Source organism: Balaenoptera acutorostrata, chromosome 11, assembly GCF_949987535.1.
Source record: "Balaenoptera acutorostrata chromosome 11, mBalAcu1.1, whole genome shotgun sequence".
Lineage (NCBI taxonomy): Eukaryota > Metazoa > Chordata > Mammalia > Artiodactyla > Balaenopteridae > Balaenoptera > Balaenoptera acutorostrata.
This window is the reverse complement of record NC_080074.1, coordinates 99,023,656-99,047,447: the sequence shown is the minus strand read 5'-3', so window position 1 is coordinate 99,047,447 and position 23,792 is coordinate 99,023,656. Positions and strand designations below refer to the sequence as shown.

Below are 23,792 nucleotides of genomic sequence, written 5' to 3'. Positions count from 1 at the left end.
TCACCCTCCCATATCAGGTGTAATCAGAGGGAGAAGTTGACTTGGATTTTGGACAAGTGGTTTAATTTTCTTATGTCATTGATTCCTAATTGAGAAAAACAAAAGTAAAAACTAGACTCCATACCACACAGAATTATTGTGAGTTTCACATAGGATAATGTATATAAAATCACTTTGTGTATGATAATACAACACATACATACACACACACACACACATCTCACCCTTTTGGCATTGACCATTTGATCTTGTATGCTAAAGGTTGGAGATACCAAAGTCTAATCTCTTAAGGGTTTTCCCCAAGGACTAGTTCTACTCAGCCTCACATAAGATGATAACATAAGTGATTTGAACACTTGTGATAGATTCTCTTGATTTCCAAGCTTGGAGAGCTTGACCCAAGACTGGCTTTCTTTTCTAAAAAAGTGATGGATTTACTTTCATTCTTTCCTGTATCCTTTTTCCTCACATGATATGTGGAGTTCCAGGGCCCTAGCACAGCTTGGGTTGACATTGAGTAGGAGAAACCACAGGGAAGGCAACATGAAGAAAGCCCTAGGGCGAGAGTAAAAGGATGTGGTGAAGTCAGGGATATCGGGAAATATGAATCCTGCTAGGATGGCTGGGTCCTCCAGTTCCTGTTCTGCTTCTGGCTGGAGCTTGTATCTTCTGTCTCTTGCAGCCACCGGAACAAGCTCTACCTTAAGGGCGCCTGCTGGCAGCTCTTGCAGTAAGACCTCTGCTGTAGCAATGGTGGAAGCTGGGCTGCTGTGTAAGGAACTTGTGGGGGGAACTTCTTTGGCCTCCACAACTCTGTGTCTTTAGCTTTCTCTAGCTCTGGTGTCCACCCTCTCAGCAAACACTTCGAAGTCACTAACCACCCCTGCTGAGCACTCTCTAGTTCTGGTCTTTTTGTCCCCTCTTTTCCTGAGTGCTCTATAGGGCCCTTCTGTCCTTACTGGTTCCTATCTCAGCTCTGATCTATTCTCCCTCACTATCTCCCCTCTTCTCATTTTGTCATAACTTCACTCTGGGTCTTGCTCCCAAAGAGCTCCTTTTACTCAATCATTGGGCTTCCCCTGCCACCAGACACCACTCTGACATTGGTCAGCACATACTGACAAATCAATTTCCTTGTGCCCCACCAATGGTCTTATAACCTCTGCCTTGAGTCTTCTTGGACACTGGGTTCTGCTAATCTTTCATGTGTTCTTTGTTGACCTTCATAATTGTTTTATGAACACCACTGTGTCCATAAAATAAAACATGTTTTTTTTGTTGTTGGGCTGTAGTACCAACATGCCACAATGTAAATGCTTTGCTCACTAGTTTATACACAATGTCCAACTCAGCATGTATAAGGTGGTTTGTGTTATGAGATAATATGCAAGAAAACTTGTAAGGATATAATCAAGGTAAAGAGGTGAGCATAAACATCACAAAAATGTTTGTCTCTGAAACACTTAACCCTTCTTATAAACTCCTTCGGTATTTATAGGATTCTCTTTCTATATGAGTCACAGAGCAGAAAAAATACTTGGGTTTTCAGTTGACTTTTAATGACCTAACAATTAGACCTCCATCATCTGAGTCTTTTTCTTTTGCACCCCATCTCCCTAGCCACGTATCAGCATTTTACTTCTGTGATCTCTTAGAGAAAACTTAATATAATAAATATTTTTTGAGTAGTTATTATGTAGTAGGTAATTTAAAAGGCACTAGAAATATAAAAACAGATATTGGGTCTTTATGTGATTTACAGTCAAGTGAGGGCAGAGGACATTAATCAAATATTCACTCAAAAGACTGGTGTAGGTAAAACCTAAAATGTGGTAAGTGCTGGGGAGGGGAATATAATGTCAGAATATTTGACCTTGTCATGGAGCTCAAGGAAAAGCTCTTAAAAACTGAGCAGAGATATAGAGAATATTTGGGAGGTAACCTGATGGAGAAGAGAAGAAGGAGAATTTCAGGTCTAGAGAACAACTTCTGTGAAGGCAATGTGGTGAAATACAGCATGAGTTCCGAAAATTAGTTTAATGGAGTTGTGGTCCTGAGAGTTTGGGTGTTTGGTGTAGGAAGAGACAGAATAAGTAAGGAAAGGTTAAACCTGATAGGGATTTCTAGGCCATGTTATGGAATTTGGTATTATTATAAGGAAGATATTGAGGTATTTTTTAAAGGGAAGATTGCATTGTCAGTATATATTTTTTAAAATATCACAGAATTCAAGGCAGGGAATGATTGAAATGGAAGAAAAGTAAAACAGGAAGATGTTGTTATTGCAGTTATTTAATATTTTAGTACCTTTGTATTAAGATCATGAAAGGGGTGATGGAGAGAGGAGGACAAGTTTGAGAGAGATTTTATAAAAAAATAAATAAAACTTGGTGATATGAGATGGAAAGGGGATAGCAGCCTAGAGGTGTATGTGTGAGAGAGGGTAATAACAAGACCACAGCTGGTTTATAGATGGCATAATTGTCTTGTATGGCATACCCTTTATTGAGATATGGAGTGCTGGAAGATGGTTCCTTTTATGATGAAATTTTATGAATTATTTTTATATGTTGAGTTCAGAGTACCTTTGGGATTGTAGATTTGCTGTGTTAAACAGGCAGGACAGTATACAGGTCTAGTGATCAGGGAATGATCTGGGCTAGAGATATAACTTTGATAGGCATTGCATTGTATGTGGTAGTTGAAATCATGAGAACGTAGGTGATTAGCTAAGGATATCATAGAGGGAAGATGCAGAAAGGATAAAGACTGAAGTTCCAAAAATACTGGCAAAACGAGACGGATGATTGAATAACTACATTGATCATTCTCATGCAAAAATCTATTCATCATATCTACTCATTTTCTAAAACATTTTATTTTCTCTATTGCCCTTTCCACACTTCTGAGAAATAGTACTATACCCACATGAATCATAAATGGACACACACACACACACACACACACACACACACCCCTCTAGGACACAGGCAACCCTCTGAACTTTCTTATGATCTGATCTCAAGCTTCATGTGGTGTCTCTCAGTCAGACAAATAGAGACCAATTTTCTGCCGAGTGGATTACAGTTGACAAATCCACTGATGAAGTTTCTCACAACTTTCTTCAGCTATCGCAGTATAAGACACCAGGACACATTTCATACTCCTGGTCCGTGGCTTATTTTCTTTCTTTGAAAACCTATAGAAAGAAAGCAAATGGTTACCTTTACGTCAGCCATGAATATATGCATATGTCAAGAGACTTAAAAGGAAATATTTTTTAATTTTTTGATGAAAATATAATCAAACAATTTAAATACTCAACAGTATGATGGGTAAAGCAATTCTTCCCACTTTTAGCTTTATTTCTCCAAACCTGTCTCCAGAGAAGTTAATAGTTCATTAGAGATAGCTAAAATATTACCTCTGACTTTTTTTATCATTTAAAAATTGATCACTGTAAGAAATAAGCAGAAAGTTACGTTTTGTAAACTAAACGTGCACTCATAAGAGAGTTTATACTTGCTAATTTACCTTTTAGATAAAAAGACAAAATCAGGCAGCGGGGCAAATCCTGTTTCTCACATAAATCTTCTGAGTGGCTGGAGGGAGATTTCTTTTCTTTCTCAACTTTCTGTGTGAACCATTTTATAGAAATATTTATCAGACTGTAAGAGTCAGGAAATTTATACCTGTTCTATCAGTTCAGGGCCAACAATGTCAAACATCTCTATCTTGTCACATACAATATGGGATTAAAACCACAAAAAATGCAACAAACTTACAGCTGAGGGTCAAAACTGCTATTGTCCACCCAGGTCCATAATTCCTCTCCAGGAGGGATCCTCAAACCAACCCAATAAGAGGCTGAAGCATGTAGGTTCTGCCATAGGAAAGTCTAAAGAGAATAGGAAATGTTACATGAAACAAAGTGATTCTGACAGATGCAAGAAAAATATCACAAGTGCACCTTCTATGTGCTTGGCACTGCACTGGAAGCTGGGAATGAACAGGTTAGACATGCTTCATGCTTTCAAATAGATCACAGTGGAGGGAAAAACTACTGCAACTCGATGGGATGACCGTTAAACAACAATTACATACAATGTTAGTAGATACCAAAGCTGTGGAGTCTAGCTCCCTGATTTGAGTCTTAGCACTACTATTTACTACTACACATCTTTGCACAGTTATTCAATCTTTTTACTTCTGTATTTTTCCAATCACTAAAATTCAGATTATAATAGTACTATCTCAAAGAACTATTATTGTTTTGTTAATAAATAATATTATTAAACTCTGCCTGGCATATAATAAATGCTCCTTGCATAAATGTTAATGATTACTACTAAATACAAGTATGAAATAATATCTAGACGCAAGAGAATACACAGGGAAAGTTACGGAAAGAAAGCAATCTCTGAGCTGATGGGACACATACTGTTCATAGGTTTTTTTGTTTGTTTTTGTTTTTTTTAAAGTTTTTTTGGTGTGGACCATTTTAAAATCTTTATTGAATTTGTTACAATATTGCTTCTGTTTCATGCTTTGGTTTTTTGGCCACGAGGGATGTAGGATCTTAGCTCCCGACCAGGGATCGAACTCACACCCCCTGCATTGGAAGGCGAAGTCTTAACCACTGGACTGCCAGGGAAGGCCCTGTTCATAGGTTTTTAATGTCTCTTTTTGTACAGTGACATAACCCCTGAGCCAAAGTATATGGCCAGCCACAATAAAGGTAATATTTCCCAGCCTCCCTTTTGGCTAAGTGTGACAATGTGACCTAATTTCTGACTAATGGGATAGAATGAACAAATACTGAAATTCTAATTAAGCATTTAAAGAGTAAGTTCATATCCTTCTATTCATCATTTTCTTCTCCCCTGATGGCTAGACTGTGAACTGTGATTGGTTCTAGTGGTGAACCAATCAGAAACAAGTAGACACAGCACCCTACTGATGGGAGCAGAAATCTCACAGCAGTTTAGACTACAATGTGAGTGACATAACTTATTACATATATTCTAAGATAGATCTTTCCCCTATTTTAACACTTTGACTTTGGAAACATTGAACAATCTATGGCTTATGGTAGTTGAATTGGCAGCTTAGTTTTTGCTTTTTAATTGCACTATTTCTTTTAGGGGTACTAATGATACATCTTATAATTGAAAGTGTCTTAGATTCAATGAATAAAGTAAACATCCACTTGTTTCAGCTACAGCAATTCTGGAACTCTGTCACATGCAGCTTAACTCATATGCTAAATGACAAAGCTGTTTGTTGGAAAATAGTCATTAGGCATATAAAAGAGAGAATGGTGTTTCTCCACTGAATTATCTTTGCACTATGGTCAAAAGAGATCAGTTGACTATATTTGTGTGGGTCTATTTCTGGCCTCTCTATTCAGTTTTGTTGATCTATAAATCTCTTCTTTGCCAATACTATACCATATTTATTAATTTAGCTTTATAGTAAGGCTTGAAATTGAGTAGTGTAAGTCTTTCATTCTCCTGCTTTCTTTGGGTTAGTTTGCTCTTTTCGTAGGTTTTTTTTTTTTTTTTTAAGTAGAAGCTTAGAGTAATGATTCTACATTATCTTCTTTTCAAATATAAGCATTTGATGCTATAAATTTCCCTTTAAACTGCTTAAATTGAAACCCATGAATTTTGACATTATATTGTTATTTTCATTCAACACAAAATATGTTTTAAAAAAATTTGCCCTGATGCTTCCTCTTTGACCCATACATTATTTAGAAGTGTGATGTTTAACTTTCAAATGTGTGGGATATTTCCAAACATCTTTGTGTTTCTAATTTGCAGTTTAATTTTGTTGTGGTCTGAGACATAGTCCGTGTGATATCTGTATTTGTAAATTTTTAGATCCCAAAATATGATCTGTCTTTATGAAAGTTCCTTGGAAAAAAATGTGTATTCTGCTGTTGTTGGATAGTATTCTGTAAAATCAGTTAGGTGTAATTGGTTGATAGTGTTGTTCAGATTTATTTATTTATTTATTTATTTATTTATTTATTTATTATCTACTTGTTTTGTCAGTTACTCAGAGAAGAGTGTTGACATCTCCAACTATAATTGGGGATTTATCCATTTCCCCTTTCAGTTCTATCAGTGTTTGCCTTGTTGCATTCACCTGTATAATGGATCACTATAATGGGCTTTAAGGGCTAGAGGGTAGAATATTATGGGCTAAATTGTGTCTCTTCAAAATTCATTCATTGAAGCTCTAACCCCCAATACTTCATGTGACTGCATTGGGAGACACAGCCTTTGGAGAGGTGAACCTAAAATGTGGCTGTTAAGGTAGATCTTAATCCAATCTGATTGGCATCCTTATAAGAAGAAGAAATTTGGACACACAGAGAGACACAGATGCATGCATACAGAGGAAAAACCATGTGAGCACACAGCAAGAAGGTGGCCATCTACAAGCCAAGGAGAGAGACCTCGTAAGGAACCAAACGTGCCAACACCTTGATCTTGGACTTCTGGCCTTCAGAACTGTGAGAAATAAATTTCTGCTGCTTAAGCCATAAAGTCTGTGGTACTTTGTTTTGTTAACTCTAACAAACTCATACAATCCCTTTATTATTATGTAATACTCCTTTTTGTTCTTGGGAGTGTCTTGTTTTTTCTTATATTTTTATATACCTCATATAGATTGTTGAAAATTGGACATCTGGTCTAGAACAGTAGAGACTGAGTTACATAGTTTTGTGCTTGGAAATGAACACGCAGTTCCTCCTCCTAGGTCTTTAATGTGGAGTTTCAGTCAATCATTAAGTGATGGGCTAGATTTCGTATTTGTTGTTGCTATGGTTACCCTCACTGTTCCACAGGTTTCAAAAATCCTGTAATGATACCTGGTGTTTCGCTGGTTCCCAGCCCCCGACTTCCACCCACAGAGCAACGCCTCCTTAACCTTGACCATTTAATTTTTCCCTGTGCGGGTCTATTCTAATTTTTCTACTGTGTCTCAGAAAGGATCTCTGCACATTCTTATTTCTCTCTTGTCCTTTTCCCAGCAGTATTCTTCTTGACTTCTTATATGAAAGTTGTTGGCTTGGTAGTAAAATGTGGTGAAGGGAGTGGTCTTTCTTGTTCCAATTATGCTTCGGGTTTAGGCAGGCACTGAATCTCTGTGTCTTCAATGTGTGACTTTTCCAGTTCTGCTGTCCCTACCCTGGCTGTAGTTGTTGACCCAGTGTGTATTCTTGCCCCTCCCACAGGAGTATTTTTTCCCCTGGTCCTCTTTCCCACCTACAATGACATTTCATCAGTTCCCTAAGGACAGCAGTGTTTGTTGCCCTTCTCTCCCCACACACACATTAAATTAAGCTTCTGTTCATAGTGCAGATAGCAGACAGGGAGAAGGGTCTTGGTGGAATTTCTTGCTACTTCGGTATTAACTGCTGTTTTCTTTTACCAGATCTGCACCACAATGAACACTTTCTTATGGTTCTTTCCAGTCTTTCTTTGAGAGCCGTTGGGGTCTGTAGAGAAATAGCCTTCAAGAGATTGTAGAATTCCTCAATTTCTGCAGACCTTAGGAGCTTCACACTGTCCTGCCACCCTATACTCCTCCTTAACTCATTTTTTTCAATTATTTTGGCTGAACTCTTCTTTCCCATGTCTGGTGTCTGATTTTTCAATCGCAAGTAAGAGAGGATGTGTTTCCTCTCTCCCACAGGTGCCTGCTGCACCCTAGATTTTGGCTCTGCAATGTCAACTCTCCAATGGATCTGAAAAAAAGCTGGCAATTTAAAGTCAACTTAGCTTTTATTCATTGTAAAAGAGGTAGCAAAATTACTTCCAGATCTTTGCACATGGAGTGAAAGCTATAAATCTCCCTTGCTTTTTTTTTTTTAATGTAAGCTTTTTTTTTTTTTTAAATTTTAATTATTTATTTATTATTTTTGGCTGTGTTGGGTCTTCGTTTCTGTGCGAGGGCTTTCTCCAGCTGCGGAGAGCGGGGGCCACTCCTCATCGCGGTGCGCGGGCCTCTCACTATCGCAGCCTCTCTTGTTGCGGAGCACAAGCTCCAGACGCGCAGGCTCAGCAATTGTGGCTCACGGGCCCAGCCGCTCCATGGCATGTGGGATCCTCCCAGACCAGGGCTCGAACCCGTGTCCCCTTCATTGTCAGGCAGATTCTTAACCACTGCGCCACCAGGGAAGCCCTCCCTTGCTTTTTAAAATACTTTTTCTCACCTCCTCTTGTTCTAACTCTCTCCCGTCCTCCTCCTCTCCTTTCTTTCTTTCTTTTTTTTTTTGCCATGTGAAGATGCATGTGTATTCTAGATGGACTAATAATTTTTTTGGTCACCTTATCTTTAACTTATTTGGGAGCTGGAGAAGTATTTCCTAGACAATTATTTTCTGTTTCATAGAGTAATTATTCTTCTGTAATAGATATTTTACCTGACTTTGGACTTTGGAGAAGTTTCAAATGGAGATACTTATGCAGTAATCCTATGCTGATTCCTTTTGTGTTTGTATTTATCTTTGCAAGGGAACAATTGTGTTTGGCCCATTCATTTGCTTAAGAATGTGAAGAGGTGTAACCTAAATTGGAGGAGGAAAATTCCCATTACTTTGTTGTCTCAGTCCCACTTTTTTTCCAAAATCTGGTTTCTTGATTGCCCAGGAGACATGTTTCTCCTGCATTTCAGCATTTTTCCCTTTGATGGTGAGCAGGAAATAGATAAGTTTTTATGAAATCTTTCATCTACTCTTTCTCCATGCAGTGATTTATTGCCTATTCCTTTCAGGGCATTCTTTTTTTTTTTTTTTTTTTAACATCTTTATTGGAGTATAATTGCTCTACAATGGTGTGTTAGTTTCTGCTTTATAACAAAGTGAATCAGTTATACATATACATGTGTTCCCATATCTCTTCCCTCTTGCGGCTCCCCCCCTCCCCCCCTCCCTCAGGGCATTCTTATCAGATGTTTTCCAGCTTCCCCTTTTTTAAAATTGACCTCTAAGAGAAGAAAAAAGTCTCTTCTTAGTTCTTAATCTATTTTTGGATTTGGTTCATAACTGAACCAATTTGGACTGCATGTGACAAAGAGTTTTACAGTTTGATATTTGGGGTTACACTGGTTACACGGAAGATAGTTTACTTCTCTTTTTGTTTTTCTTGTTGTTGTGGATTTCTGTGAAACTCAGGATTTTTTTCTTTCCCCCTCAAAAGTTTCAACAGCTGCCCTGTTGTAAATAACTCCAGATGGCTGTTGTTCAACCGGGATTGTAAAGCACTGCTAGTCATTGAGTTTTCTGAAACTGAGCCTTTGACATAGCTTGTGATTCCAACATACTAATTCTTATGCTGAACCCTTATTTGATGTTTGCCAGTCGTGGTGGCGCAGTGGTTGAGAGTCTGCCTGCCGGTGCGGGAGACATGGGTTCGAGTCCTGGTCCGGGAGGATCCCACATGCCTTGGGGCGGCTGGGCCCGTGTGCCACAGTTACTGGGCCTGCGCTCTAGAGCCCACGAGCCACAGCTGCTGAGCCCTCGTGCTGCACCCACTGAAGCTCATGTGTGTAGAGCCCGTGCTCTGCAGCAAGAGAAGCCACCGCAATGAGAGGCCTGTGCGTCGCAAGGAAGAGCAGCCCCCGCTCGCCGCAACTAGAGAAAGCCTGCGTGCAGCAGCGAAGACCCGACGCAGCCAAAAAATAAAAAATAAATAAATAAATTTATAAAAATGAAATCAATACTGGCCTTATTTAGAAGGTTTAGTGTCCAACCTACTTGTAGCAAAATTTCAATCTAAATTAAGCCAGAGCTAGAAAAATACTATTTTTCTTCAACAAAGAGCAGAACCTAATGAGAAGGATTATGCTGTATTTCCTTTCCCCCAACATCATCTTTAATTTCAGCTGCCATGCAATCTGATTACAACGCTTGTGAGCAATGGATTAAACATGGGAGATGAGATAGATATTTTATGTCATACATTTAAAATGAAATCTGGTAAACAGTGGGGATCCCTTGTAGAGAAGAACTTAGGTATATAATACCAAATGAATTCCTCTTATACCTAGCCAAAACAAAAAAAGAAGCCTAAGGTAATAATATAGTTCAATGATTCATTCAACCAATAATTGTGTAGTTAATAGCAATGAGGTTTAAAAAATTTATTTCACAGAAATTTTCAAATTTGTAACACAAAGAAGGTATTGCAGTTGCGAAGGATGCTATAATCTCCAAATTTTATATCTCACCATATCAATGATGTCTCGGATCACCATAAGATGTGAATTTTTCATGACACAGTCATTTTTACTTTCATTCCAAGATTTCTCACTTTCAGCAACCCAGTAACATTTCCCCCCATGTAGCTTCCAGTCTTCAGAGGGGCATGATTTCCTAGCAGTAGAAGAGTTGAAAGAAACTGGAAGGAAAAAGGATAAGTAATTAAAAGGAACTTGTGACTGTATCCCTAATACTGTGTGTATACTAATTAAAGCTTCTCAAAATGTGTTAAATTATGGCCTAAGCTTTCTTTGACAAAAGTAAGTGCTTTTCTCTGGGTGGATTTGGAAAAAATAAAGATTAACAGAATTGCAACATGTGTATATTGTTTCTTTCTCTCTTTCTTGTTTCTTTTTTCTTTCTCCATTTACTACTGGGCATATACCCTGTAGTGGGATTGCTGGGTCATATGGTAATTCTATTTTTAGTTTTTTAAGGAACCTCCATACTGTTCTCCATAGTGGCTGTATCAATTTACATTCCTGCCAGCAGTGCAAGAGGGTTCCCTTTTCTCCACACCCTCTCCAGCACTTGTTTGTAGATTTTCTGATGATGCCCATTCTAACTGGTGTGAGGTGATACCTCGTTGTAGTTTTGATTTGCATTTCTCTAATAATTAGTGATGTTGAGCAGCTTTTCATGTGCTTCTTGGCCATCTGTATGTCTTCTTTGGAGAAATGTCTATTTAGGTCTTCTGCCCATTTTTTGATTGGGTTGTTTGTTTTTTTAATATTGAGCTGCATGAGCTGTTTATATATTTTGGAGATTAATCCTTTGTCTGTTGATTCATTTGCAAATATTTTCTCCCATTCTGAGGGTCTTTTCGTCTTGTTTGTAGTTTCCTTTGCTTTGCAAAAGCTTTTAAGTTTCATTAGGTCCCATTTGTTTATTTTTATTTTTATTTCCATTACTCTAAGAGGTGGATCAAAAAAGATCTTGCTGTGATTTATGTCAAAGAGTGTCCTTCCTATGTTTTCCTCTAAGAGTTTTATAGTGTCCGGTCTTACATTTAGGTCTCTAATCCATTCTGAGTTTATTTTTGTGTATGGTGTTAAAGAGTGTTCTAATTTCATTCTTTTACATGTAGCTGTCCAGTTTTCCCAGCACCACTTATTGAAGAGACTGCCTTTTCTCCATTGTATATCCTTGCCTCCTTAGTCATAGATTAGTTGACCATAGGTCAATACAAGCCTACCTCAAGAAACAAGAAAAATCTCAAATAAAAAATCTAACCTTACACCTAAAGGAACTAGAGAAAGAAGAACAAACAAAACCCAAAGTTAGTAGAAGGAAAGAAATCATAAAGATCAGAGCAGAAATAAATGAAATAGAAACAAAGAAAACAATAGTGAAGATCAGTAAAACTAAAAGCTTGTTCTTTGAGAAGATAAACAAAATTGATAAACCATTAACCAGACTCATCAAGAAAAAGAGGGAGAGGACTCAAATCAATAAAATATTATTTTATTAAGATGAAACAAATTTAGAGTTGGTATCCTTTCCTGATGGATTGAAACTAGGATTCTAGGACCTGTTATAGATACGATTATCTGTAACAATATAAGGATTAGAAAACAAGTTAGACAGAATTTAAAGCTAGAGGTTTATTAAATACCACTGTTACCACCTGTATCAAGGGTATAGGAGTACAGTAATACACTTTTGTTCTGGGGATAATGTCCCACAGAATTTGCCCTGATAGTTTCACTAGTTAAAAAAAATTAAAATTTTTAGAATGTGGTCAAGGGAGCTTGGGAACATCAAAATCTATTTTAAAGTTTTAATGAATTCCTAGAATTTGAATGTACACTATAACATGGACTGGTAAGTCTTTCTAATAGAATTATATATGGATGTTCAAAAAAAGAAAGGTATATCATTTTTCAATATAGAATTAAATTAACGGATTAAAAATAATAAAGAAAACAGCTGGAAAGAAAAAGAAAACAGAAAGGACAAATGACTGAGTGTCTTCTTGACTTTAAAAAGTAGGTAAATACATTCAGATGAGAAAGCAAGATACAGTTTACCATTTACATTTTTTTACATGTAATAACATTAAGAATTGACAAAAAGCTACCTGACATGATCATGAATTTTAAGAATGAAAATATTTTGATCACATTCTGCACCCGCACATGTCCCAAAAGAAGGTAAAAAAAGAAAATGCAATTATTCCAATATAATACCTCTATATTCATTTACAACTCATTATATAAGCTTATTTTTCTCATTTGTCTTGGATCTTTAAATATTTTTGTCAAGGACTGTAATAGGTCCCTGAAAAACAATGATCTAAACCATCCCTCACTTGGGGTAGAGGAATCTCCTCTTTATTCAGATATACCCAAGTAAACTCCACACTACTGTCCATACTTGTTTACTCAGGAATTAGGCAATATAAAATAACATTACCTATTGAGGTCCTTGTTTCAGATTTATTTTGCCCAGTACAGTATTTCTCTTTTGATTCACTATTTACTTTAGTATGTCTTGCAGATTTGAACTGGATAACTAATAAAAGAAGAAACATATTTTCTGTATTAAATACAAAGCAGAAAATCATTGGACTCTAGAGACTCTGAAGTTCATTAATGTGGAAACTCCATAGTAATTTAAATGATTAAAAATTTAGAGGGAAAAACAACATTACTTTTTCCAAGATTTGGATGTTCCTTTGCAAGCATTCTTGTTAATCTTATTAATGTTAACTTTAGGGGAATTGGAAAAATATGATCTGGGACCAGAAAGATACTCATTTGTTTTTCTTCTGGAGTTTTGATATTTATTTTAATAAACTCAAAATAATCAGCTCTGGATATAAGCCTCATTTGGATAGTTTGTGCTTTGTGAGTTCTTATTAACTGTATCAGGTATCATTTGATTCATGGAAAGCGTTTTATGTGTTTTGATTTCAGTTCATGATTCTGTTCCTTTTGAGATTGTGCATGTAAATCCTACACATAGAAGGGTAGGGTGAGCCCAGAGTATTTTTCTACCATGAAGAAGACAGCTGTCTTTCTGATGGCCACTTAACTGAAATTACTTTTGGTAATTTATAATCTCACAATAGTGTGTATTAGGCAATTAAATCTTTAAAATCTATTGTAGTAAAAAACAAATCTGTTTTACTAACAAAAAACTGTTTTGATAACAAACAAATCTATTATCTTATAACAAAAAGAAACATAGCAGAGATAGTTTCTTGTTTTTTGTTTATTGTTTTGGCCCCACTGCCTGGCATGGGGGGATATTAGTTCCCTGACCCGGGATCGAACCCATGCCCTCTGCAGTGGAAGTGTGGAGTCTTAACCACTGGACCACCAGGGAAGTCCTAGCAGAGATGTTTAATGTTAAGTATTTTTGCTTCCTCCCCCCAATGTTAAAGCCCCAATTCAGCTATTGACTAGTTACATTAAACTAGTCAAACCACTTATCACTCTGGGCTTTGGATTGTTCACCTCAACTGGAGGTTTGACCTTGCTGATCTCTAGAGCCCCATTCAGTTCTAGAATTCTATGACTCTGCCTACTGACCTCAAATTACTAATGACATCCATAATTACTAATATCATTCACAAGGGCAACATAGGCAGACACGGCCTTTGTCTGTTCTAGAGTTTGGTTTAATCTGGAAATCTGAATTCCTTAGAATATATATATCATCTGGGAGTTTTTCTCCAAGCATTTATTCAATAAAATATTAAAATAATTGTCACATGAAATTGGGCTATGTTTAGCTATATCCACAGTATATGAGTATACTTTTAAAATACTTGATTGAATTGATTGATTTTAGACAAACTTCCCATCCATGAATACAAGATTGATGATGATGTCCAGTAGTAACTAATATGAATAAGCTTAAACAGAAATATGCTTCGTTATTTAATTTGCTTTCACTGACCACAGTTTCAGAGAAGATGGTGTATAACTCAAGATCAACTGCATTGGGAAATGCATTGTGCATAAAATGCACTTTATGATTTTGGTCATAAAATATAAATCTAATCTCTTTCCTTTATCGATGAAATGAATCCGTAATATGTATTATATCACAAGCTGAAGGTCTATGGAAAATCTCTAATTTTAATTGTGTATCAAATTTCATGCTTTTTGTGGAGTTATAATGTATAGGAACCACTTACAATTACAATAGGTGGTGCTAAAATAATACTTTGGGAAAAATAAATGGTATTGATAATTACTTACCAAAAATGCTCAGCACAATTACTATTACAAGAAGGATGATAATCATTGCACATCCAACTTTCAGGAAAATTCCATGGTGGTGAGAATCTATAAAATTGGATAGATTTCACTAATAAGCCCAGTAAATAATTCCTTAGGTAGTAAGAGGTAGGGAAGGGCTGAATAAACTTTGTCAGTTATGGTCTTGAGTTACTTTCCTTTGAAATATGTAGCTCCAGCTTCCTTTTACACACACACACACATACACACACACACACAGCATATTTGGTCCCCTGGTTTGTGAAAAGGGGGACCTAGAAAACTGTGGATAGATGTAAATTTTTCCTTGTTGATTTACCATACATATTCCTCAGTATTAATCTTAATTATGATTTACTCTCTGTATCCCTAAGTTTTTGTATAGGACTGTGAAATTCCCCAGTCTCTAATAAGCTTACTGACAACGCTCACTTATTTGGATTGATCCGTTCTTTTATGCCTCCTCCTTTATACAATATACCTATTTCCTGTGACATGTAATTGTAATTTCATAAAATCATACATTTTAAAATAAAAGTAATTTTAGGGCTAATCTTGGCCAACATTCGCGTGTTAAAAATGGGGATTTCAAGTCCACAATCACACAGTTACTTGATAGCAGAGCTGAGACTGTACCTTGGGCCTCTTGACTACCAAAATTAGTACCGTGTTCACTATCTACTCTGTCTCTTGTACTCAAAAGATAAATAAATCATAAAAAGAAACTGGCATTTTTAGCTTTGGGTTGATAGTTAAAACCAATAGGCTCTTATCCCAAATAGTTACAGTATATCAATTCCACTAGATATGTGATATATATACACACATACATACAATATACTGAGAGTGTACTACTATAACTGATGTTGAAATATAACCAATTACAAAACCAAGTGTCGAGACATTAACCTGAGTGTTTATTTAGTGGAATCCTATTATAGAGTGTTTTGTCCACATTATTATTGTTATTAAGTAAAACATCTTTAGTGAGAATTTATTAATTCTCAAAACACTAAAAGAAGTCCATGTATTTTCTTTTATTAGGCAAAACAATGCAAAGTATACCAGTCAAGGCCATCACCAGAAGAATGTGATAATATCCCAACACACATTTCTAGTGTGAAGAACTGGGATTACAGACCTAAAAAGCTGGAGAATAAAGCATCAGAGTTCATGAAAGGACGAATATAAGGGGTACTAGGTCATTCTTTTAGGACCCTGAAGTAAAGGTTATAAAAGCATGAATTTCTGAATCTTAGCCTGGGATATTCTCAGTGGAATCACACTTTGTTACTGAGATTTCACTCAGTGTCATGGTGATAGCCCTCTTTGTTTTATATCTTGGAGAACTTATGAACCTACAATATTTAAAGTGTTTAGTATAAATGAGATCCATTTATTTAGTCATCCATCTATTCATCCACCTACCAAGCATCTATCGATTGCCTGCTATGTACTTAGTACTGTGTGAGGTGCTGGGTATACAAAGATTAAGAGATTAGGGAGAGGGTTTCAACACATATGAGGCTCTGAAATGGGAAGGAATATGATAATTTTAAAGAGCAAGAGAGAGCCAACAACCAGAGCAAAATAAGTGAAATTCACCAAGTTTAGAAGAGAAAGGCCAGGGATAATTGTGTAGGACTCTGTAGGACATTACAATCCAATGTATCAAATAGTTCTTTCCCTCTTCAATGATATGACACATGAGAACAGAAGTTGCGTTTATCCACAACAGAGACATGCAGTGAAAGAGTAATATGATATTTGACTTCTGGTCGTAAGCATGACTGTAGGTAGATAATTTAATTTTTATGTATTCATATTTCTTCATTTTTAAGATTAGAATATTGGACTGGACAGCATTAAAGATGTTGTCCCAAAATCTTTAAACCAGGAAAAGAGTAATGTTCTTCCCATAAACAGAAGAAATTAAATCCTGGAATGTAGAATCAAAAATACTGGTTTTGTTGCTTGAACTGAATTAAAATAACCTCTAGAAAAATGGACCAATTATATGAGATTTGGGGGGAATGGGGGAATAAGAGTACAGTTCTAGTGCATGTTATTTTTCAAACGAAGTTCCATTAACTCATATAAAATGAAAGCTCCCAGTCTACTGAGAAAAGAAAGCAGAAAAGCCTCTATTGCGCAAGTTAGAGAGAAAATATTTAAACACAGGAAATAACAGACTCTTGCAACTGGAGAAAGCAACTCATCAGATCCACTTGAAAACTGCAAATGCATAAATATAGAAGAAAAAATACATTCTTGGGAAATAATAGAAAAGCAAAACATCAGATTCACTCCACAAGGACAAAGCACTATGAGGAGACTTTAAGTTATTCAAACATTTTAATAAACTTCACAATATAAAAATTCTTACGCTAGAGAAGAGACTATAAATGCAACATGGAAATTTCCCTAATGCTTCATGTATAAATACACTGGATTTGAAAATCTATTATTTCTGAGGTGGTTTGTGATTAAGGTTACAATCTTATCTTTAGCTGTGTGCCTATCTACTCATGTTCCAAAAATATTCTATTACTCAGACAGTCATTAATTCTAAACTTCAGGAAATGAAATAGTAACATCATATGTCTCTTTAGTTTAGCTTAACATTTTTATCTTACCAATATGCAAATTCCAAAAGGCTGAATAACAATGTGAATAATTACCAGGGATATTTTTCTCAGTGTAAATGAGTTGATCATATTATTTTAAAAGGGCAGATTTGATTCACGATGAGTAAAGCTGTAGAGCAGAAAGGGGTTATGAGTTTTGATGTCACCATGGGAGTATAATAAATGTTCACCACAAGAAATATAAGGAATAGAGGGTCTATGAAAACCAAAAGCCAAGTTCTACATATTAAGATTAAAGTTACAATTAACTTTATAACACTTGGTGTCATTAAAAACATTCACTCTTATTCTTGCATTCAGTAAGTTTTGCTTTGAATCCAGTCTCCTATTTCCAATAAGACAAATACAGACACAGGACAGAAATAAGGGAGATTAAAAGCAAAACTTGAATTTTAATAAGAGTACTAAATCCAACTTACCAGATCTCTGACGTGAAGATGAATGTTCTGAAGATGAATGTTTGATATCAGCATAGACTATATCTCCAGCCATTGCATATATTAAAAAGAGAGAAAAGTCACAAGTAGTAGTCTGCTGAAGGAGTCTCATATTTTTGCAAACTTCCTGTAAGTGAAATAAATTGAGATGGATGATTTCATTCCCCTCTCCCAAGTTTGGTGGGTTTCCCCAATGAATAAAAGATAAGAGCAATGCGTTCAGCCTTATCAATCAAGGCAATAGATTTTTGAACACTTGCATGATATAGAAGAAAACTACTATCCATGCAGTATTTTCTTGCTCTTCAGTTAGTTTTCTGCCTACATTTGGAATAATTTTAACTTTTAATAATACTACAGAAGATATTGCATCACTTTCCTCTATAAACCACTTCCTCTTTTAGCTAAGAAATATTCTCTGGCAGAGGCTCTTTGACCTTCTATCATTTTCTCAAAAGTGGAATAGCAATTTAGAAGGCAGGACAAGAAAAAAAGAGGGTTTTTAATATGAATGTAATAGAAAGAATTGATAGACTCCGCACCTTGAAATGCACTGTAATTACCTAGGTAATACTTTAAAAATACCCTTAAAGCTATTTCTTCTCTTCTATGCTTTATAGTATTAACATCAAAGTAAGTTGAGGCATAGATTATGCAGTGGATTTCCAAACTGAAAAATAATCTATATGAGATAGAAATAACTCTATGTCAAAATAATTCAAGGTTCTGTCATAAAAGAAAATGCATCTCATTTTTAAATGAGGTTCACAGAAACTTACCACTGAATGCAATGTATTAAGCATAGATTTTAATCTCCCATTTCTTCTAAAACTCCACTAAAATTATATTAAAGGAATAAAAAGGTATAAGTTCAAAACAATTAAAAAAATGAACGGGTTCTAACAGATGAAAAAATTCAGCGAATTCCTGGAAAATGGAGAGTAGATGGAGATGTGATAATTGATGGAACAAAACAAAAGAAAGTGAAGCCTAGAATATTCAGAGGTAAATAACTGAGGAGATAGCCCAGCTACCCATGAAGCCCTCATAACACTCAGAGCTCAGAAATGGCAGGTATGAAAAATGACAGGAGACATTAGCTGATAGCCAGTAGGGTTGATTTCCTCAAGATCCACCCAAATGCATTGCATAGAATTATTTAAACTGTAGTCACCTCTCCAAGACCCCAGTCCAAGTAATTTAACCTACGTTAATCAAATAGGTAGAGAACATACCTTGGCTTCTTGACATGTAGGGGGTCTCTCAGTGTAAAGACTAACCCCACAAGGCTTCTGACCTTGAAGGTCAGCCTTGAGCACCAACCTCTGTCTCCTAACACCACTTTGACACTCCCTCTTTTCTGGGCTGTTATAACACTTTATATGTTGATCTGCATTTTATATATGAAAAACTGACTTTGAGAAGTTACATGCAGATGGTTTGCATAACCATTTTCAGAGTGGGGATTTGAACTCATCACAAACTGAATCCAAAGCCCAGGCCATAATACAATGATGCTTTCTAGATTTTGAGGGTAAGAATCATGTTTTATTATTCTTGCTATTTCCATCATTCAATCTATGCCTGAAACATAATAGACACTTAGTAATTATGTGTTGGATTACCCAATCAGTTAATGTTACACTGAATTTTATTACTGGAGTGTAACATTCCATAATGAGAGCAATTACCTTTGACTAAAAAGTAGACTTCCAATCATATGAAAAGTAGTATTGATGATCTAGCCATATACAACTAAAACAAATACTAGCATGTGGAGAACCTATTATAAGTTATATAATAAATCCTTCGAATTTACAAATTTAATATTAATGATCCCTGTCTCCTCTCTCTGCCCCCAAGTAACAAAGGGTATGCATTATGTAGTAATCTATAAATTCGATGAGATATGGTTTTTAATTGAGTGTCATAATCCCTATAGGTAGGGTTCACTTAGCCAGAAAGACCGTTTATATAAAGTCAACTTGTGGATGAATTACATAATGGAATGTTAAAAGTAGCAATACCGTGGAATGCATGTTATTAAGTAATCCAAATAAAACACGTCTGGAAACAAAATAAAGCTGTTTAGTCAAATAGTCTAAACTCATCAAATGCTCATCAGCAAAGATGTGAAAGGGTAACAGATATTTAGTTAAGCTGCTGTATTTTAGGTATTATGTGTCCATAGTGATATTCTCAAATTTGGTGACACAACTTTCCTGGGTATAACTTTTTTGAATGTCAAGTTTAAGCATTAGTGATTTAAATATGTGGTGTTATCATTATTGGTAGATACTACTTCTAAATAATGGAGTAATATGTACTTGAAATAAACTTTATCACTGCCCTAACATTAATAATAATTTTGTCAATCACTTTTCTGTGCATGGATTCCAAATCGAATCCTCAATCCTAGCCTATTTCCTGGAGTACAAGTCCTCATTTCCAACTGCTTTTCGGTATGTCAAACTCGAAACAATCAAACAATCAAAAGTAACCCAGACTTTACTGCTCCTTCCACTGTGTCACCTCTTTCTTTTGTTGGCTCCCTTCCTTTGGAGAAACTCGGGCTTAATATCTTTCTTTTGATTCCCGCTTCTTTCACTTTTCGAAGTTACATGTGGGTGAGTGATGGAGGGTGGCAGATAATAAGTCATTCATTTGAGTTGAAGGAGTCTTTTTCAACTTAGATGAACTTGTGACAAAGAACATGCTCAGAGAAGATAATGCCATCTGGAATCAGGAAGAACTTAGTGAATGATTGAAAGTTTACCAATCAGAAAAGTAATTCCTCCTGTGCTTGCTGGCAAGAGAGGAAGGTAGAAAGTGTTTTCTCTTCTCTGAATACTTCTGAGGGGAGAGAAAATTTTACTTTGCAGATAAATATCTACTTTGGAATATGGAGACAGGAAAAGAATTATGTGTCCTATGCTATATTTGTATTCGTGTGTATGTATGTGTATACATTTTTAAGGTCAACAATATATGATATATGTTTTTTAAAAAGCATATGCTTGTATGCATGCATGAAAAGATTTAATTTTATATAGAAATGACATGTCTTTTGCCTTTTTCAGTAATCTACAACACTGTCAAATATTCTAGGCTAGTGGTTCTCAACCTTGACTGCACATTGAAATTTCCTGGAGAGTTTTTTTTTTTTAAATACAGATATCTGGACTTCACATGAGACTTTAAAAAAAATTTTCATTTGTCTGCATCAGAATTTTTAAAATCTCTCTTATATGTGATTCTATATATAGCCGGAGTTGAGAACTGTCAAGCTACCACACATGAGTTTAGAGTGATGTACAGGTTCAGCAATAAGAAGAAAAACTCAGGCAGCTGTAACAGGAGCAGAAATAGCAGCGCTGATGAATAAGAGACCACGTTTCCTATATGCCAAACCAACAACAACGACAAGGTCCATCATTTTTCCCACACCAGGGCAACTCCTTAGTAGTAGAGGCCAGATCTCAGGGAAAAACATGACTCAAAAGCTGGCTTTGATTTCTTTTTCAAAACAGGATCCACAACTCAATGTGAACTGAAGGAAATGCATCTATGGATTGGTTTTGGTCCATGGGTGCCCAGGTGTCTCCATGACCTAGAGAGTGTGTCTTGGAAATTCAACCTACAGAAATAAAACAACAGAGGCAGTGTGTATAGAAATAACACTTACCTTACACTGGAGGAAAAGTAGATAGATGTTTGAGAATTTTCATTGGTTATTACAGCACATTAATTTATTTGAGAAGTATGATGTTGCATGTTACAGGTCCTAAATCTGAAGATTCTACATTTAGTAGGAGTACAGGATAGTCAGTATTTTCTTATTTCAACCACCAATTTGTGCTCTGTTGTAGCACAGCAATATTTTTGGAAGTAACTGACTATATGTTAACTTAGATGGGCCTTAAGGATCTGTTTACTTAACGTTTACTTAGGGACTTTTAAAGAAAAGATCAAGATGTTTTGGTGTGTTGCTTACTTCTGGAGGAGTTCACTATATCCCTAAACTAATGGAGGTGCTGAAATCTAAGTTAGCATCCTTGAAAGAAAAGAAGAAACAGAAGCCACGTAAGAGATGTGGCTACTAATCCCAGACAGGAAATATTTACCAATGGTGATTTAGAACAGTGAAAAAAGAAGTTCTTCTGAGAGGACAAATAATAGTACAGCCAGTTGCATTATATTTATGTAACATTTTCATACTGGTATAATTCGCATGATGTGTGTATTCTGGGCATTTCATATAAATGGAATCATACAATATGTAGCCTTTTGTGTCTGGCTGTTTCATTTAATGTTTTCAAGGTTCATCCAGATTGTAATATGTATCAGTACTTCATTCTTTTTTATAGCAGAATACTATTCCATTGTATGGATATACCACATTTTGTTTATACATTCATCAGTTGATAGACATTTGATTTATTTCCACTTTTGGCTTTCATTAATAATGCTGCTATGAGTTTTTGTGTGAACATGTCTTCAGTTCTTTTAGATACATACTTAGAAGTGGAATTGTTGGGTCATTTGTGAACTCTATGTTTAAACTTTTGAAAAATTGCCAAATAGTTTTCTGCTGAGGCTGCACCATTATACATTGTCATCATCAATGTATGAGTATTTCATTTCCTTCACATCCTCATCAACACTTGTTATTTTTCACCTTTTCAATTATAGCTGTCCTACTGGGTGTGAAGTGGTTTTGATTTACATTCCCCTAATCCTTTGGAGCACCTTTTCAGGTACTTATTGGCCCTTTGTATATATATCTTCTTGAGAGAAATGTCTTTTCACATTTTTGTCCACTTTTTAATGGGGTTATTTGTCTTTTTGTTTTCAAATTGTAAGAGTTCTTTGTGTATTCGATTCAGATGAATGATTTGCATATATTTTCTTTAATTTCTTCTATTTTTTATTTTTGTTTTCTTAATAGTGTCCTTAGATGCTATCTTATAAAATTAGGATAAGCATGCTAATTTCTGCAAAAAGACAACAGAGGTTTTGATAGGGATTACATTGTATCTGCAGATCAATTTGGGGGGGGGTTTATTGCAATCTTAATAATATTAAGTTTTCCAATATACCTACACAGAGTCTTTCCTTTATTTAGATCTTCTTTAATCTATTTCAATGATGTTTTGCATTGTCCAGGGTAAAACTCTTGAACTTCTATTAAATTTATTCTTCTGATGCTATTGTAAATAAAAAAAATTAAAATTTAATTTCTGGATCATTCATTACTAGTGTACAGAAATAGAATTGATTTTTGTATATTGATTTTGTATTCTGTAATTTTGCTGAACTTATCAACTCTAACCATTGTTGTGTTTTTGTGGATTCCATAGGATTTTCTTTATACAAGATCATCTCAACTGCAAATAGAGATCTTTTTACTTTTAGCTGGGTATATATCTTTTCTTTTCTTCTTTTTTTTTTTTTTGCATCATTGCCCTGGCAAGAACCCCCTGCACAATATTGAATAGAAACCAGGTTGAAGTATTACTAAGGATTTGCTTTCCAACACTGGGGCAAGGAGTTCTTGTTACATATAACAGAGACGTAGTCTCTAGATTGGAAACCACTGAAGTTTGTTTACATAGTTCTTTTAGATAAGAGTTTTTGCCAAGGTTATCTTATTTTATTTCTTCTCTGGGTTAGAGGTGCTTAAGTTATCATTTAAACTTACACTGATGGGCCATAAACCTGACTTAGAGACAGGTACACACTTCTGAGATCCTGGAGGTGAAGAGAAATACAACTGTGTGGAACTATATTTCCCTTAATCAGAGGAGGGGGACTGCATGCTTTATGATGTATACATTTTTTTTTTTTTTTTTTTTATGATGTATACATTTTCAGTTATGGTTTGCGTAGTTAAGTTTTTGGAAGGGAAGGTTTTTATAGTTAGTATGAGAAGGAGAATGTGCTCATATGGCCCAAACATTTAACATCTTTGTATGCTAGCTGCATCATTTCTATCATTTCAGGGACTGTTCTCATTTACACAGTTACTTCGCATTGTTCACATTTCCTGGTTTTTGGCATGTTAGGTAATCTCTGATTAGATGCTGGATATTGTGATTTTATGTTTAGAGTTGCCTGATTTTGTGCTCTTCATTTAAAGAATGTTAGTTTTGTTGTCTTCATTTGAAGAATATCAGGCAGTTGAATTACCTGCAGATAAGTT

General features: G+C 35.6%; 1 protein-coding gene across 2 annotated transcripts; it reads right to left on the bottom strand.

Moving 5' to 3' along the window:
• Positions 1-17,885, bottom strand: LOC103015101 (killer cell lectin-like receptor subfamily F member 1). 2 transcript variants are annotated; one of them, XM_007196103.3, is made up of 6 exons: positions 17,573-17,885; positions 14,488-14,574; positions 12,692-12,790; positions 10,246-10,415; positions 3,786-3,898; positions 1-3,199 (listed from the first exon to the last, which is right to left on the bottom strand). In XM_007196103.3, exons 1-6 carry the CDS (start codon positions 17,700-17,702, stop codon positions 3,082-3,084), a joined length of 717 nt encoding a protein of 238 aa, XP_007196165.3. In that variant the 5' UTR covers positions 17,703-17,885; the 3' UTR covers positions 1-3,081. The 2 variants fall into 2 exon arrangements, with proteins under 2 accessions (XP_007196165.3, XP_007196166.2); XM_007196104.3 differs by lacking the exon at positions 12,692-12,790.
• Between the last annotated feature and the right edge of the window lie 5,907 nt (positions 17,886-23,792).